Raw genomic sequence first — 19,320 nt, forward strand, 5'->3', positions numbered from 1 at the left:
CATCGGGGAGACAGAATGCCAACTTGCGGATCATTTCAGAGAACATCGATGGAATACCCGCACCAACCAACCCCACCGCCCCATGGCTGATCACTTCTACTCCCTCTACCACTCCACCAAGGACATGCAGGTCCTGTGCCTCCTCCAACAGCAAACCCTAACCATCAGATGCCTGGAGGAAAAATGCTTCATCTTCCACCATGGGACCAGTTTCCTCATTTCCCCTGCCTCCCACTTATCCCAGTCCTAAGCCTCCAACTCGGCACAGTCCTCTTGACCTGTCCATCGTCTTTCCCATTTATCTCATCCATCCTCTCTCTAACCTGTCACCTTTTCCCCACCTTCATCTACCTATTGCATTCTGAGCTACCTTTTCCCCCAGCCCCACCCTATTTATCTCTCAGCCCACCGATCCACAAGCCTCAATCCTGATGAAGGGCTTATGCCTGAAATGCAGATTCTCCTGCTCCCACCTCCCATCGGATGCTGCCTGACCTGTGCTTTTCCAGCAGCATACTGTCAACCCTAGCATCATAGACTATTGACTCACCACGGTAAGTTGCAGGAAAAAAGGGATGAGAGGAAGATGATACTTTTGAGATCACAGCCATCCTCATTGTGGATTAGAATTGATATAAAATGATCTCCAGATCAATGTGAATATAGATTGAAACTCAGTGTGTAGTTACTAGTTATTGCTGTCATGGTCTTGACTGCCTAATTGATCAGTAAATCAAATATCCTCCATTGAACATTAAGACCGATGATATTTGTGTTCTGCCTCCACCATTAAAACAACAGCATATTTTATTTATATAGCACTGCTAATATAGTTTCACAAGGTGCTTCACAGGATTGTTAAGAAGAAAAACCTGACACTTATCCTCATAGTGACATGTTAGGGCAGATGTCAAAAAGTTTGGTCAAAGGGTTAGATTCTTAGGAGTATCTTGAAAGAGAGTTGGAGAGGCAAGAAGTTTATAAAGGGTGTTCCATACCTTGGAGGCATGGCAGCTAAAGGCACAGCATAATGGTGATAACATTAAAACCAGAGATGTTCTGGCATAAAAGGAGAGGATGGGATTGTTATGTGAGCAGCTCTGGCTCCCTTACCATTCATTCCATTTTCATTCCCAGCTATTGCCCAAGGCTCAGACTGAACCAGGTGATGTAAACTTTTGGCATCAGATTCTATGCAAGCTGAGTTTTAAACCGTATTTCTAGCAATTACTGGAACACTTAGCATCAATCTGCACTAATATTTCACCTCTGCTCCCACCTATACTTTTGCTATTGCTACAGTGTACATGAATAGTCAACTTGAGAACTCTCATCCTCCTTTCCCTATTACTTCTCCATATGGCACTATTTTATCATGAAAAGTTCACCTCTTTCCTTACTGGTCTACATTATTTCCATTCTCTTGATGACTTTAAATTTAAAATCTTAAGCATTCTCTTGAAGTTGCTGTGTAATGCTTGACTTGTTTCCCAGCCATCCCACTGAATGTTTATGATCTCCTTAAGTCTTATGACCAAGAAATAACCTTAGATCCACAATCCTGGCTATCTGTTCTGCATATTCCCTTCAATTTGAAGGCCCTCTGCCTCTTTCTGTTCAGGAAATCATAAAGTCATTTAGTATCATAGGTAGAATTCAAGTTCTTGTTAAAACATTTTTTAATAACCAAGATTTACATCTCCTGGACTAATTTGTAAACCCTCCTGACCCCTGCACTCAGTAAAAGATTCTTTTATTTCTATAAAGTTCTTCAGAATTTTTATTATCATCCTTTTACTTTTTCCTCCCCATTCTAAAAGTAACTGCAATGTTCAGTGACAGGAAGGAAGAAAAATGACAATTCTCTGTAGCTAATGCAATACGGTAAAGAGGAAATAAGTGTTACCTAATTTCAACTTTGTGTTGATAGCAAGTATCCATTCGACAAAGACACTTCAACTGCCAATTTTAATTTGCAATATCAAAGAATTCCTGTATGATTACATTTCATTTCATACAATTTTGGTATTCTGTTCTATATTATTGTACTGATTTTTAAATGTTTGTTTTCAGTTACTCATGGATGCATAGTATCGACAGTTAAGCTCTTTATGCCTGATGGTATGGAAGGCCGGCGGAGATCTGAGTAAGTATACCCAACAAGCTAAGGGTGAGGGGGGGTATGTTTTGTATTGTTTGTGTTAAGCCATTTTTCAAACACTGCAAGTGTATAAGCTTTGTGTATTTTAATTCTGTTGGCTGTATATCATTTTAAACAACTTGATCCTCTATTGCTCTTAAATGTTTCAGCACTTGTTTTTCAAAACATTTCATCTTTCAAAATGCAATATTTTTGCTTTGTGTTTTTCTCAAAGCAGTGTTTGTTTTGCCCAATGTTACTCCAGTAGTTAAAACAAAATAGGTTGCCTCAAATTTTAATTTTAAATTTGCTTTTTAATTGAGCAACAAAACATACGTTGTTACTCAATGTATAATTTGATGTTTCTTGGGGAAAGTTTTGTATTTAAATAGTGTTCTCCATGTTACAACTCCAATTTCCAGAGATAATGTCCATTCTACTAAAGAGGAAAAGTAAAAATAATCACTGCCTCACGTACGTTCAAACCTACAAGCCTGTAAAGAAAGATAATTATTATGAGTATATTTTGAAAGTGAATTAATTCGTACCATCAAGTATAATCTTTTTCTGACATTTTAAGTCATGTTTCCAGTGATTTCTAATAATGACAGAAGAGGAATTCTTTAACGATTGAATGGACAAAGTTAGTGGTCAGATGATCACCAGAGAACCTGCACATGGAATTTAATTTGAATCTAATTATGATTTAAGCCAATGGATAGATATTTATCCATCTCTCCTATATCTCCAATCATTTTTTGCAAAATTGCCCATAGTGTTAGGTGATGGGGTAAATGTAGGGGAATGGGTTTGGGTGGATTGCTCGTCGCAGGGTCAGTGAAGACTTGTTGGGCCGAAGGGCCTGTTTCCACACTGTATGTTATCTAATTTCACACATCACTGCTCTCACCCCTGCCTTTCTATCCTAGAAACAATGATCAGGTTCCCCTGCCCTTCACCTTCCACCTATCATTTTCTGTATTCAAATCAATCAGCTCCAACATGATGCAACCACCAACCACATTTTCCTTTTCTCTCTCTTTGAGAATTCCATAGGAACTACTCCCTCCACAACACGGTAGTCCATTTTTCAGTCACGCCTAGCGTCCCCTCCTGTTTCCAAGGTATCTTTTCATGGAAGCATAGGAGCTTTAACACCTGCCCTTTCACCTCCTTTTCTCATTGTCCAAGGCTTCAAACACTTCTTCCAGATGAAATGGCCATTTTCTTTCAATTTAGTATAGTGTATTTCTCTTCACAGTTGCATCTAGTCTGCACTGGAGAGGGCAAACAGACTGGTGCCTGCTTTACAGAACACTAATACAATTTGCTTCCATGACCCTGAGCTTCCTATTGCTTGTCATTTTAATTCTCTTCTTGCTCCCATGATAATCTTGATTATCCATGGCCTGCTATAATATTCTAATAAAATTCAACATAAGTTTAAGGAACAGTACCTTATCTTTTCATTGTGATTCAACTTCCATATAACCAATCGCGGTTTTGCTTGCTTGTGCATTCAACAGTGCATTCAACAATGCAATGCAGCATGTGAGCACAATGCATCAGCTGTAAAACTATGTAATGAGCTAACATAAAAACTGAAAGAACTGCAGATGCTGTAAATCAGAAATAAAAACAGAAGTTTTTGGAAAATCAAAGTTAACACTTCCAATCTGATGACCCTCAGAACTGATGGTAGCCAGGAAAATGTCGGTTTATATGCAGAAGATAGGGTGGGGGGTGGTAAACAATAGATAGGTATAGACCCCAAAGAGAGAAGACCAGCTGGGCAGACAAAGGAGTCGATAACGATCTGGTGATTAGCTGTTAATGGAGACTGTTAGTGGCTAACAATACGTAGTGTGTAATGGCAGAATATGCGCTAACAAGGCCTGAGGTGTGTGGGAGGGGTCTAGGATATGAGACAGTCAGGCCTAAAAAATATGGAAATTGATATTGAGTCTGGAAGGCTGCAGGGGGACCCAAGTGGAAAATGAGATGTTATTCTTCCAGCCTGACTGCACTGAGCTTTTCCGGTGCAGAGCAGCAAACCCAAGACAGAGATGTTGGCCGGGGAACACAATGGTGTGTTAAAGTAGCAGGCAATTGGAAGGTCCGGGTCCTTTTTGCAGGCAGAACGTACATGTTCTGCAAAATGGTCATCCAGTCTGTGATTTGTTTACCCAGTGTAGAGGAGACCACATTGTGAATGGCAAATGCGGTAGATTAGATTGTGAGAAGTGCAGGTAAACTGCTGTTTCGCTTGGAAGGTATGTCTGGGCCATTGGATACTGAGGAGGGAAGAGGTAAATGGGCAGGTGTTACAGCTTTGTTATGGACCAGGCTAGATCCCCTCAAAACCTTGCAAGAAAGTAGCCCTTATCTAGGCATTTTAAGCAGGAGTGATGCAGCTGGTCAAACCACTTAGTTTTAAATCAAACAGAATTTATTTACAAGATTACCGAATGGAGCATAAACAAAAGAGACAGAATAAAAATTACTTAGATCAGAGTAGTGCTGGAAAAGTACAGCAGGTCAGGCAGCATCCAAGGAGCAGGAAAATCGACGTTTCGGGCAAAAGCCCTTCATCAGGAATAGAGGCAGGAAGTCTCCAGGGTGGAGAGATAAGTGGGGGAGGGGTGGGTGAGGAGGTTGGTGCTAGAGAGAAAGTAGCAAAGAGTACAATGGGTGAAGGGGGGTGGGGATGGAGGTGGAGGATGGGGGAAGGTAGCAAAGTGTACAGTAGGTAATGATTTGGAGATGCCGGTGTTGGACTGGGGTGTACAAAGTTAAAAATCACACAACACCAGGTTATAGTCCAACAGATTTAATTGGAAGCACACTAGCTTTCGGAGCGACGCTCCTTCATCAGGTGATTGTGGAGGGCTCGATCGGGTCATAGACAGAGAACACAGGGGGCTAACACCTTCAACATATTGTCTAGCTATCACCATTGTTAACAGCTAACCCAAGAGTGCAACTTTTAAAAAAAAAAGGGTTTTGTGACTTACACATGAAAGAAGTGAAACTATCACTGTATTCTAACAGATGAAAGGCTTAACAGACAATCAATTCTTCAATGTATAATTTCAGTTACATCACACTGCAGATTTTTGCTATAAATTCTGTTACGATCGAGCCCTCCCCAATCACCTGATGAAGGAGCGTCGCTCCAAAAGCTAGTGTGCTTCCATTTAAACCTGTTGGACTATAACCTGGTGTTGTGTGATTTTTAACTTGGTACAGTAGGTAAATGGGGATGGGGATGGAGGTGATAGGTCAGGGGGAGGGTGGAGTGAATAGGTGGGAAGGGAGATTGGCAGGTTGGACACGTCATGAGGATGGTGCTGAGCTGGAAGGTTGGAACTGGGGTAAGGTGAGGGGAGAGGAAATGAGGAAACTGGTGAAGTCTACATTGATGCCCGGAGGTTGAAATGTTCCAAGGCGGAAGATGAGGCGTTCTTCCTCCAGGTATCAGGTGGTGAGGGAGCGATGATGGAGGAGGCCCAGGACCTGCATGTCCTCAGCAGAGTGGGAGGGGGAGTTGAAATGTCCCACTTCCTCCTGACCAAAGGGGTAGCCATGGGCACCCGTATGGGCCCCAGCTATGCTTGTCTCTTTGTCGGCTACGTAGAACAGTCCATCTTCTGTAGTTACACCAGCACCACTCCCCACCTCTTCCTCCACTACATTGATGACTGCATCGGCGCCACCTCATCCTCCCACGAAGAGGTTGAGCAGTTCATCAACTTCACCAACACATTCCACCCCGACTTTAAATTCACCTGTACCATCTCTGACACCTCCCTCCACTTCCTAGATCTCTCCATCTCCATTAATGACGACCGATTTGACACTGACATTTTTTACAAACCCACCGACTCCCACAGCTACCTGGACTACACCTCTTCCCACCCTACCTCCTGCAAAAATGCCATCCCATATTCCCAATTCCTCCATCTCTGCCGTATCTGCTCCCAGCAGGACCAGTTCCGCCACAGAACACACCAGATGGCCTCCTTCTTTAGAGATCGCAATTTTCCTTCCCACATGGTTGAAGATGCCCTCCAACACATCTCATCCACAACCCCACCCCTCCAACCATAACAAGGACAGAACCCCCCGGTCCTCACTTTCCACCCTACCAATCGTCGCATAAACCGCATCATCCGCCGACACTTCTGCCATCTCCAAACAGGCCCACCACCAGGGATATATTTCCCTCCCCACCCCTTTCCACTTTCCGCAAAGACCATTCTCCCCGTGACTACCTGGTCAGGTCCACAACCCCCCCACCCCCTACAACTCACCCTCCCATCCTGGCACCCTCCCCTGCCACCGCAGAAATTGCAAAACCTGCGCCCACACCAACTCCCTCATCACCATCTAAGACCCCAAAGGAGTATTCCACATCCATCAAAGTTTCACCTGCACATCCACCAATATCATTTATTGTATCACTGCTCCCGATGCGGTCTCCTCTACATTGGGGAGACAGGAAACCTCCTCGCAGAGCGCTTCAGGGAACATCTCCGGGACACACACACCAATCAACCCCACCCCCCATGGCCCAACATTTAAACTCTTTCCCCCCCACCACCACTCTGCTGAGGACATGTAGGTCCTGGGCCTCCTCCACCATCGCTCCCTCACCACCCGACGCCTGGAGGAAGAAAGCCTCATCTTCCATCTGGGAACACTTCAACCCCAGGGCATCAATGTGGATTTCACCAGCTTCCTCATTTCCTCACCCCCCACCTTACCCCAGTTCCAACCTTCCAGCTCTGCACTGTCCTCATGACATGCCCTACCTGCCAATCTCCCTTCCCACCTATCTGCTCCACCCTCCCCTCTGACCTATTACCTCTATTCCCCACCCCCACTCTTTGCTACCTTCTCCCCAGATTCTGTCTCTTCCCCCCCCCCCCCCCCCCCCCCCCCCCCCCCCAAAATTATCCCTCCACCTTGGAGGCTTCCTGCCTCTATTCCTGATGAAGGGCTTTTGCCCGAAACGTCAATTTTCCTGCTCCTCGGATGCTGCCTGACCTGCTGTGCTTTTCCAGCACCACTCTGATCTAAACACAGGTTTCCAGCACCTGCAGTCCTCTCTTTTGCCTATAAAATAACTTAATCTATCTGAAAACTCAACAAATCATCCCAGCTTCATGATGCTGTTCCAAATGCTTGCAACAATCCCCATAAACACCTCTTGGTTTAAAAAAAGGTAAAAGCAAACACACGGTTTTACAGGAGACATGTCCAAGAGTGAGAGGGAGGGTCAGCATGGACCTGCTTCTCTTGGGTGAACCAGTTTCACAATCCTACTGACTGACTGCTTTCAGGGAATAGCCCAACTGCCAACCAAATCAAACGAGGGAAAAACTGAGCTGGAAGAACTGGTCAATCCCCTTTCATTTTTTAAATGCAAGTTTTTTAAAATTTGAAAGCCATTTGTCTGACGCTATCTGTTAACTATAATCAAACTGGTCCTAAAACCTATCCAAGCCTAGACATTTCGGAACCTGCGTTTTTTTTGACCTAAAAAAAAATCCAAGGTCAACATAACCTTGCTAAAGGAACAGCATCACCACACCTTCGGCGGTTGTTGGGGAGGTTGCCACGTGGCTATGGAAGGGTGTTGGGCGTAAAGGAAGAATGGATCAGGAAACTGCCCTTGTGGAAGTTGGACAAAGGAAGGGAGGAAAATATGTCTGGTGGTGGCCTTTTACTGGAGGTGGTGGAAATGGTGGCTGATCTTCTGGATGTGGATGCTGGTGGGATGGTAGGTCAGGACAAGGGGAATCGAATCCCTGTTGCAGGAGGGAAGAGAGGCATTGAGAGCAGAAGTGTGGGAGATGGGTCAGACCAATATTTATTGCCCATCCCTAACTGCCCTTGAAACGGAGATGGTTAGCTGCCTCTTGAACCACAGTTGTAGTAACACCAACTGTGCTGACATTTATGTCTATAATTTGAAGTATTTGTTTTTGGACTGGTTTAGGAAACTTTCAACTATGCCTGTTTTTTCATGCTTAAAGATGGTTTTGTTTTACTGTAATTAACTGCTCCTGCAACAAGAGGGAGCCATTTGCTGCAGAGCAAGTTATTGTTTATGAAGGAAATACACCACTAATTTTATTGTCTCCCTGGGATTTGGATGCATTTATTGGTTTAGTTTAAAAGTTTGGCTCCAAAATTTATGTTTGTCCTGGTTCATCCAGCTGCACAAACTGTAACAGCATAGTTTATGTTTTACATTTCTGAATTTTTGCAATCAGTTTGAAAATATTTCTTTGAGTATTGATAAACCTTTATAGAATCTTTCAATTATAGCCTTTCAGGTGTAATGCAAGCATTTATGAAGCAGAGATTTAACAGATGACGACCATGATTGAACATGGTATATTGCCAAATATCAAATAGTGATACTATATATGTTGGACTATAACCTAGTGTTGTGATTTTTAACTTTGTATACCCCAGTCCACCATCGGCATCTCCAAATCATGAGGGGCATGGATAGGACAACTAGACAAGGACTTTTCCCTGGGGTCGGGCAGTCCAGAACTAGAGGGCATAGGTTTAGGGTGAGAGGGGAAAGATATAAGAGACCTCAGTGGCAACCTTTTCAGAGGATGGTACGTGTATGGAATGAGCTGCCAGAGGAAGTGGTGGAGGCTGGTACAATGGCAACATTTAAAAGGCATCTGGATGGGTATATGAAGGGATTTGGAGGGATATGGGCCGGGTGCTGGCAGATGGGACTAGATTGGGTTGGGCTACTCGGCACAACATCATGGGCCAAAGGGCCTGTTCTGTGCTATACTTTTCTGTGATATCTGGTCGGCATGGAAGAGTTGGACCAAAGGGTCTGTTTCCGTGCTGTACAATATACAATTTTATTTCACCAATGGTGGGTCAAAACCCTGACACTCCCTCATGAGCAGCACAGTTGGTGTTACTACACCAAATGGACTACAGTGAGTCAAGAGGCGGCATGCCATCTCCATCTCAAGGGCGATTAGAGATGGGCAATGAATGCTGGTCCAGCTAGTGAAGCCCACATACCCTGAATGAATATTTAAAAAGTATATAATTGACTAATTTGTTTTGAGCAACTTGCAGATAGTGAGGACTGCAGTTACTGGAAAGTTCAAGTCGATAAAATGTGGGGCTGGAGAAAGCACAACGGGTCATGCAGCATTAAAGTAGTAGAACAATTGACGTTTCAGGTCGGGACGTTTCATTAGGGCTGATGAAAGGTCCCGACCTGGACGCTAACTCCCCTATTACTTTGATACTGCTTGACCTGCTGTGCTTTTTCCAGCTTCACACTTTATCAACTGTTATTTATTTTGAGAGCTAACTTTACAATAGTTCAATCAAAAAAGATGGAGTTGGTTCTGAAGATTATCAGTTGTTTAAAAATACTCAGTAGAATGCTTGCAGTAGGGATTTGATGATTGAGCATCCACAGATCTCTAAGATTGAGAATTCCAAAGACACTCAGCTCTCAGAGTGAATGAATTTTTCCAGATTTCAATTACAGATGATCCACTTCTTCTTCTAAAATTATTACCTAGATTTCGGAACTAGGGAAACTAGAAACCAGGGGAAACAAGGGAAACAGTATCTTCACACCTACCCCATCTAACACAATAATGTTATTTTATGCTACTATGACATGACCTGAAATTTATTTTAGCTGTGGATCAGTTTGTGGCATTCATGCTTCTGAGTTAAAGGGCAGAATCTCACTGGGCCCAAAACAACAAGAGCTACGGAGAGAAAACTTGTGAGAATTGCAATAAGAGCAACAATCTAAATGTTTCAACAAAGCTCCACACAAGATTCTTGTTTGGCTGTGGCAAAATAAATATTATAGGGTAATTGTTCATTATAGCCCTCATTAATTGCAAATCTCACTTAATTAATATGGAAATTCTTTTCATGCTCCTGACCAAATGAAACCAGACTTTGAGAATTCCTAAGATGAAAGACTGAACCTAATGAGGGGATGTGGTGGGCTCGATGCTGAGAGGATGTTTTCCCCCTTACAGAGGGATGACTAAAAGTAAGGGGCGCTGTTTAAAATACGGTGTCTCCTGAAACAGATATGTCAGAATTTTATGCTTTCAGAGTTATTAATCTTTGAGATTTGCTTCGGTACAGAGGAGTGGAGGCTAGGACGTTGAATATACTTGAGGCTGAATTAAAAAGATTATTGACTGTGTCTCAAAATCATTGGGAAGTAGTTCTCGGTCGAGCCAAGGAGAGTTGTTACGAGGGGCTGCCAGTCCAATCGGTCATAGACAGAGTCCCCACGTAATCCAGGCATTGGGCTTTGGTCAGTCATCCACTTGGGACTCTCAGTCAGGATCCAAGGATTCTGCCATTGCGTGCAGTTAAGGAAGTAATGTAGCATCAGTTGGGGAGCTGCAAAAAGAGTGCTCAGGGGTCCACAGTAATAACCTGTCTGTTGAAGTTATTCAGGTGGTGCAGAACATTTCTTTGCTGAATTGGTGGAGATGGGAATGGAGGTTGGGTGGAAAGGGGTGCTCTGTAGCTATTGGGGATAGGGGCATTCAATGAGGGGGAGTGCTAGAGGAGTTTAGTTTGAAAAGGGAACAAGAGCTGTGACAGGGCAAAACAAATGTATGGAGGCAGTAGAACATGGGACGATGTGGAAGAATATAGGAAGGGGTGTGACATGCAGCAAACACCACTGAGGCCTCCATGGGGCGAGTGGCATACAAAATGGTGCCAAGTAAGGTAAATTGAGACATGAGTGCGAAACTGATAATCAGGTCAAGCCTAGTGCCGTGGTGTCAACTGCAAGCAGAGTTCATTGCTGTCCTGTTCCGATTGTTAGAAACAACCTTCAACTGGAAAATGCGTAAAGCAATGTCCATAGTGAGTGAAGCTGGTTAGCCTAATACCTATGTTGGAAAAATGTTGCAGTCAATTTGAGGTGACTCACAATGCCAGGGTCCTGGATTCAATTCTGCACTTAAGGAACTATCTGTGTGGATTTTACATTTTCTGTCTGTGTCTGCATGGATTTCCTTGGGTGCTCCATTTCTTCCCACAGTCTAAGGATGTGCAGGTTAGGTGGATTGGCCATGCTAAATTGCCCATAGTGCCCAGGAATGTGTCAGTTAGGTGGATTAGCCATGGGGAGTGCAGGATTATACAGATGGGGAGGGGGGAAGTTGGTCCAAGTGGGATGTTGTTTGATACGGATTTGATTGACTGAATGACCTGCTTCCACACCATAGGGATTCTATGAATCTCTAATAAGTTGTCAAATACCGTACAACATGGGAAATGCGAACTACCTATAGTTAACTTTGGAAGGAAGAACAAAATGAACAGGGTGTTATTTAAATAGAGGAAAAACTGCAACACGAAGTAGCATACCTGTGCACAAAGCACATGTCGGTGCTGCAGGTAAGCCGGAACACTAATGGAATGTCGGCTCTTATTTCAAGAGGATTGGAGTAGAAAAATAGGGAAGTCTGACTGTAACTGTGCAAGGTGCTGGTGAGACCACATCTGGAATACAATGAACAGTTTTGCTCTCCTTATTTAAGGAAAGATATTATTTCACTGGGCACATCCTTAGTATGATTGTTTTAGATGCTAATGTTGAACAGGTTAGGGCTGTACTCATTAGAATTTCGAAGAATGAGAGATGATCTCATTGAAACATATAGGATTCTTAAGGAGCTTGATAGGGTGAATGCTGAGAGGAATTTCTCCTCATTTGGGAGAGCCAAGGACCAGAGGGCATGGTCTGAGAATAGAGGGGCCAATTTAAGATTAATGTGAAGAGAAATGTTTTCTTGGAGGATTGCGTAAAGGCGGTGATAGATTTTCGATCAGAAGGGAAATCAAGGATTCCAAAGAAAGGGCAGCAAAGTGGATGTGAGGAATATTGGATCAGTCGTGATCCTGTTGAATGGCTGAGGAGGTTCGAGGTGCTGAATAGCCTACTCCTGTTCTTATATCTTAAGGTCTCAGGGTTATGGTCTTGTAGTTTTGATTTGGATTAGATTACAGCGTGGAAACAGGCCCTTCGGCCCAACAAGTCCACACCGACCCGCCGAAGCGCAACCCACCCATACCCCTACATTTACCCCTTACCTAACACTACGGGCAATTTAGCATGGCTAATTCACCTGACCCTGCACATCTTTGGACTGTGGGAGGAAACCGGAGCACCCGGAGGAAACCCACGCAGACATGAGGAGAACGTGCAAACTCCACAGAAATGAACCCGGGTCTCAGGTGCTGAGGCAGCAGTGCTAACCACTGTGCCACCGTGCCGCCCACAATTTAATTTGGTTTGATTTACTGTCATGTGTACTTCAGCTTTGTTTGAGCGCAGTACAGGCAGATAATTTTAAACAAGGACATACAGATCATAAGGTGGAAAAAACAGAGTAAGGTATGCAGGTTACACCCCACAAGACATGCGCAAGGCAAGATCAACATTAACGATCAACATTATTTGAATTTAGACAGTCCATTCATCCGTCTAATAATGCCAAGGAAGAAGCTGTTCTTGAACCTGCTGATGCGTGTGTTCAAGCTTCTGTATCTTCTGCCGGACGCAAAAGGTTGTAGGACTACATTACTAGGGTGGGATGGGTCTTTGATGATGTTGACAGCCTTTCCACAGCAACAAGATGTGTAAATGGAGTCCATGGATGGAAGCTTGGTTTTTGTGATGGTCTGGATTGTGCACACAATCTTCTGTAGTTTCTTACAGTCCTGGACAGAGCAGTTGCCCTACCAGGCTTGTATGCACCTGGAAAGTATGCTTTCAATTGTGCATATGTAGAGGTTGGTGAGGGTCCAAATGGACATTCCAAATTTCTGAGCCACCTGAGGACAAAGAGGCGTTGTTGTGCCTTCTCATGGTCTTAATATGGTTTCATGGAGTCTATGTAATTTTGATGGACTAATGCACGGGCTTTACTTCTACTTGACAGGTGGCCATTGAAAGAGCAGTTTTATGAATAATAATTTGCAAATTGCAGCTTCGTATCATTTGCAGTCATATCATCCTGCATGTGAAATGTATGCGGATTCAAGTGTGGGATGCAAATGCTGGTCACAAACTATGTCCACCAATTCATTGATCCTTGCAAGTTGCAAGCAGGACATTCTGCTATTACATGTGTTTCATCGTGCAAATTAGCAATAAGATGATTGAAGAATTGTGGATGTTATTTGCATAATACAAACTTTCTACTGAATGGATGTAGTGATTTTCTATTAGCGATCTTCTACAGCACAGTTTTCTATGGTGGTTTTCCTTAGTGTAGTTTTCCATAGTGTGATTTTCCAAAGCATGAGGTCGCGAAGGAAAACAACTGTTTTGTTATAGCAGAACGACCTGGAGAGCACTCCTGCGATGCTACTGTGTGTACCACGACTTGGCTAGTGGTGTGCATCATTGAAGCTGTTTTCTTAGGATGAGCAAGGCACATTGTCACAGCAGGTTCTGTATGTTGTAGCCATCCTCTCTGGTAGCTCTGAAGGTGACAGCTGTGTTGAACTGGCTCCTTCTAGGAAATGCTGGCAGACTCTGAGAGATCTTCTCAGTCATCTACCCACAACTGTATCAAGATGGTGAACCGCTACCTTACGTGCAAGATCACATTGGTTCATTTTTGTTTTTCCATGACTAGGTCAGTGATACAGCCTTGGCAGCACCACTGGATTTGGCCACAGAGCTGGCTTCCAACAAGTAAAGAATGCAATCAAACTGTGCACACATTGCACTGAGGGGGCCAAATCCCATTACAGCAGAGTTTATTTTACAGGTGTGTGCCCGGCACCCTGGCAACTACTTCCTGGAGTAGACTCCTGTCTAGTCTGCACTTGGGGATTTAGGTGCCTCACAAGCCTTGTTCCGGGTCTCCTCACCTCAGCTATCAGATGACACCATTGCAGAACCCACCAGTTAATGTGAACCACAAACACAGCCGCCCGTGCTTCAGACAGGGCCATGATGGAGCATATGATACAGCTGTTGAAGATGCAGTTCTGTTGTTTGAACCAGTTTGATGAGGCTTTGCAGTGTATTCCAGATAAGATGGACCACACCACCTAAATTAAAAGAGAGAACCTATAACAAAGTAGTTGACTCTTAAAAATCCTCTGCAGTGGTGTAGCAATGCCATTAAGTTCAAAGGTATACTCTGGACGGTTCCAGCAGACAAAGAAGAGATGTGCTGGATGCTGAGGGACTGGGAGAACAGGAGCTATCTTTGGTGAAAGATGAGGACATTCAAGAGAAGGAAGCTTACCTTGTGCGTGAAGGTCTCAACTCCGTCAGGTGCTCCAAGCCAAGCAGGACTTGCTTGATGCTGGCTTCAGTAGACAAGAGCCGAGTGAACAAATGATTATTGACAGTGAAATAGTTATTGATCAACAAACAAGCGATTTGATCTGGGGGTAAGCTGCAATCACAGGGTCCTATGGTGTAGAAACAGCCCTTCAGTCCACCAGATCCGTGCTGACTAACACACAACAAACTGCACTAATCCTTTTATTTCCAGGTTCATAGCTTACTATACTATACTATACATTATTAAATGTTACAAGAGTATCTGCCTCCACCATACTCTCAGGTAGCACATTCCATATTTCTATTGTATGTTGCATTAAAAAGATTTTCTCAGATCTCCTCAAAAGCACTTGCTCCTCACCTTAAACTTACATATGGTCTTAAACACATGGTCATGAGAAGCAGATTCTCACCTTTACTTAACAAAAATTGTCTCCTCTTAATTACCTTTGAACTTGATGACATTGCTAGGCCACTGCAGAAGGTAGTAAAGAGTCAATTACATTGTTATTGGTCCTTTTGATTCATTCACGGGATGTGAGTGTTGCTGGCTCAACCAGCTGATCCCTCCCTAATTGTCCAGAGGACAGTTAAAAGGCAATCACGCTGGAGTCCTATATAAACCAGACCAGGTATGGATGGAAGATATCCTTCCCTAAAAAACATTCGTGAATGAATTGAATTTTTCTGATAATCGGCAACAGTTTCATGGTTATGATTAGACTCTGCCATTGCAGGATTTTATCCCAGTTCCCATAATATTACCTGGGTCTCAAAATTAATAGTCTAGCAATAATGCCACTAGGGCATCACCTCAACTGGAGTCACATTTAGGCTAGACCTGATGCGGATGTCAGATTTCCTTTTCTACAGGATATAAGAGAACCAGATGGATTACCACTCTTAATACCAAGCATGATGTGTAGTTCTGTTACTATACTAAATGGAATAAAGTGAACAGATCTGGCAATTAAAGATATCATGAGGTTCTGTGGGTCATCAGCTGCAGCAGAATTGTACTACAATACAATCCACAACCTCATAGCCTGGCATATTCCCCCATATTCTATCATTACCATCAAGCTAGTGAAGAGTGCGGCAGCACAAGGCATACATTAAAATGAGGTGGCAAGCTACAAGAAACAAGACTTAGTTGCATGACAAACAGAATATCAGCAAATAGTAGGCAAAGGTAAGTTACTCCATTATCAACAAGTCTAAGCTTTGCAGTCCTACAACATCCAGTCATGAATGATCATTGGCAATTAAACAACTCACTGAAAAAGATACTGAACAAATAATGCTCATCCTTCATAAAAGGGTAGCTCAGCACATCAGTGTAAAAGATAAGATTGAAGTATTCGCAGTAATCTTCAACCGGAAGTGCCAAATGGATAATCCAGCTCTGCATACTCCAGAGTTCAATGATAGGTGTGAGTCTTCCACTAACTCACTTCACTCCACATGGTATCACAAACAACTGGAAGCACACGAATATTGCTGCTCCAGTACAGCCAAAACACTGGCATCCACCCAACAATGTGGAATATCGCCCAGGTATTTCCTTTATATGAAAATCAGACAAATTCAACCTAGCCAATTAAGACCTCCTCTGTTTACTCTCAATCATCAGTAAAATTATGGAAGGTGTCATCGATTGTGCTATCAAGCAGCAAATGCTTAGCACCAACCTGATGTCTGGCACTCAGTTTAGGTTTTGTCAGGGTCACTCAACTCCAGATTTCATTAAAGCCTTAGTTCAAACTTTGTTTTAAGAGCTGTATTCTGCAGTTAAATTTAGTCTGGTTTGTTCCCCATTCCGATTCTAAAAGTGAGGGATTTAGATGTTCTTGTACTTGAAAAACTTAGTAAAGATGCAGGTTGAACAAGCATTTAGGAAAGCAAATGGCATGTTAGTTTCCACTGGAAGAGTGGAAGACATCAATGCCACATTTGACTGAGTGTGGCACCAAGGACCCCCAGCAAAACCGGAGTCAATAGGAATCAGACATTAAAGTCTTTGTTAGTGTCGGTTATACCTGATGCAAAAGAAAATGGTTGTAGTTGTTGAAGATCATCTCGGCTCCAGGACATAACACTGCAGGAGTTTCTCCAGTTAGTGTCCTCAGTTCAATCATTTTTGTTTGCTTCATCAATGGCCTTCACTTATGAATAAGCTCAGAAGTGAAAATGTTTGCTGATGGTTGCACAATGCTTCTTAGATAATGAAGCAGTCCAAATGTGATAAGACCTAAACAATAATCAGGCTTGCGCTGACAAATGAGATACAGCATTGATTCCACACAACATCCAGGTAATGACCATCTCCAACAAGGGAGAAACTAACCATCATCCCTTGAAATGCAATTGCATTACCATCACTGAAACCCCACCATCCATACCTTGGGGGTTACCATTGGCCATAAACTGAATTGGACTCACCGAAAAAATATAATGGCAACAAGAGTAGGTCAGAGGTTAGGAATCCTGCTATAAATAAATTCCCTCCTTCCCCAAAACGTGTCCATCATTGAGAAGGCACAATTCAGGAGTGTAACAGAATATTTGCTACTTGCCTGGATTAGTGGGGGAAAAGAAAACTACATTGAGTAGTTAAGGTATAGAATGCACTGCCTGGAAATGTGGTTGAGGAAGGTTCACCTAAGGCATTCCAAGAGAAATATGGATGATGATTTGTTTAGAAATGGTTCCCAGGGATGTGGGGGGAAAGCAGGAAATTGGCACGAAGTAAAATTATTGTTGCAGGGATGATAAGCTGAATGATATCCTTTTGTGCCTTAACAACACAAGAGAAGTTTGACGTCATCCCGGTCAAAGCAGTGCACTAGAGTAGCATACATCCAAACCATTCACGCTCAAAAGCAGTCATGTGTACCATCTACAAGATGCACTACAGAAATTCAAGTCTCCTTTGACAGGACTTTCCAAACCACAATCATTCCATCTAGAAGGAGATGGGCAGATACATGGGAACACGATCACCTGCAGTATTCTCCTCCAAGCTACTCACCGTCATGACTTGGAAATGTTTTGCCATTCGTTTAATACTGCTGGGTTAGAGTCCTGGAGCCCTTATAGCAACATGGATGTAGCTACAGCAAATTAACTGGAGCAGTTCAAAAAGATAGCTCACCACCAGCTACTCAAGGGCAATTAGAGAGGGGCAATAATTGTTGGCCAAGCCAGTGATGCCCTCATCCCGTGACAAAATTAAAAAAAGAACTCTTGCAGTGGAAACTAACATGCTATTTGCCTTCCTAAATGCTTGTTGGACCTGTATCTTAGTTTTTCAAGTACAAGGACATCTAAATCCTTCACTTTTAGAATCAGAATGAGGAACAAACCAGACTAAATTTAATGATAGGCAAAAAGAAACAAAAGAAATTGGAATTAATACAAATCTTATGCTTGTGCATGTATTGGAAATCAAGAGAAACTTGTAGATAGTGGAAAAGTGATTCCAAGAAAGCAAGAAGAATTGCAAAAAAGGGAAATAACAGTATTGGATATTAAAACAAAAATTTCAATGACTGCGGTAAGGTAGGTGAAACTTTACTGGACACTTAGAACGTGGCAGGTTTCCTAAATGAATACTTGAGAGAAAAAGTTGCCATGTGGAAAAATTTAGTTCATGTAATATAAGTTTTCAAGAAAATGCCAGGAACAAATTGAAAAGGCTTAAGACATTCAAAATCTGATGGTTTCTATCCAATTTATTATCAGAAATAGCCATGGAAACTACAAATGCATTAATTATTTTTCAAACTTAATAAAGTTTAGAAATCATGTCTCTGGAACGGAAGTTTTGAATTTTCTTTTTGAAGTTTGCAGATGTATAAAAACAAAATTAAAGAGCACCATCTGAAGATGAGGAAAAGTGTTCTGTTAATTTTCTAGTCCTTCCTTTCATTTGTTATTCTCTCAACCACTTCTATCGATGTTGCAGCAGGCTGCATCTTCTTCTCAATTCCTTTGTGATAAATAGTCGAGAGTAATGCCATTGCTAGGTTGAGTTTAGATATTGATAACTCATGGGACTGTAATCAGCTTGGATGTGTGTATTGTGTAATTACCAAAATATAGCTTAGCTTTCAAGTATTTCTGGAAATAGTCATGTGATAAATGTAACTGCTGTATATACAGTTTTTCAGTGTTTGAAGTCACTATCTGAAAATGTAATTTATTAAATGGGTTGCATTCTGCTTCTCTGTTTGAAAGGCAGGGAATGATGAACAAAGTTCATTGTTGAAGATTTGCATTTTATGAAGGACAATTTTACCAGAAGCAAGTCATTCATATGCTAAGCATTGACACACACACACAACAGTGTTACACATTCATTAGAATTGCCCAATGATGATTTATTTTTTACGTAAATTCTAGTTTTCAGGTGCATTCATTTCATAACTTCCACAAGCAGAGAGCAGATTTTTAAAAATACTGACCTTGATAATTAAGATAGCTGTTACAGTTTTGTCTTACATAATACTTCTTGTCTTTTAGTGTCATCCAGGCTCCTCTACCACTTCCTGTTGAAAAGGTGAGTGCCCTTTATACTTTGGTTTCTTCCCTTAGCTGATGTATTGAAATGTACTTTTGGTAAACATATGGGGTTAAGTATTAAAAGCCTTGAGTATTAAAATTTAAGTAGTGATATTCAGTTTGATTTGATTTCTAAACTTTATTTCCGTAATGAGTTCTACATCATTTGTAATAAAGCATTCTTGTAGACAAGTACCAAGTTATTGGTCAAGCAATATATGGATCTCTAAGGGTACCTACTGCTTTCAGCTTG

General features: G+C 42.4%; 1 protein-coding gene across 22 annotated transcripts in view; it reads left to right on the forward strand.

Annotated features, from left to right (window-relative positions):
• The window catches only part of slmapa (sarcolemma associated protein a), a 258,658-nt gene that overhangs the window by 61,036 nt on the left and 178,302 nt on the right, over positions 1-19,320 (forward strand). For all 22 annotated transcript variants that reach the window (XM_087994334.1, XM_087994332.1, XM_043708129.2 and 19 more), the window contains exons 3-4: positions 2,074-2,146; positions 19,029-19,065. In XM_087994334.1, the coding sequence (XP_087850460.1) occupies positions 2,074-2,146; positions 19,029-19,065 (110 nt within the window). The remainder of the gene's footprint in view (positions 1-2,073; positions 2,147-19,028; positions 19,066-19,320) is intronic.

This window comes from Chiloscyllium plagiosum, unplaced genomic scaffold, assembly GCF_037043375.1.
Source record: "Chiloscyllium plagiosum isolate Xiang-an unplaced genomic scaffold, Cpla_swu_hap1 HiC_scaffold_14, whole genome shotgun sequence".
NCBI lineage: Eukaryota > Metazoa > Chordata > Chondrichthyes > Orectolobiformes > Hemiscylliidae > Chiloscyllium > Chiloscyllium plagiosum.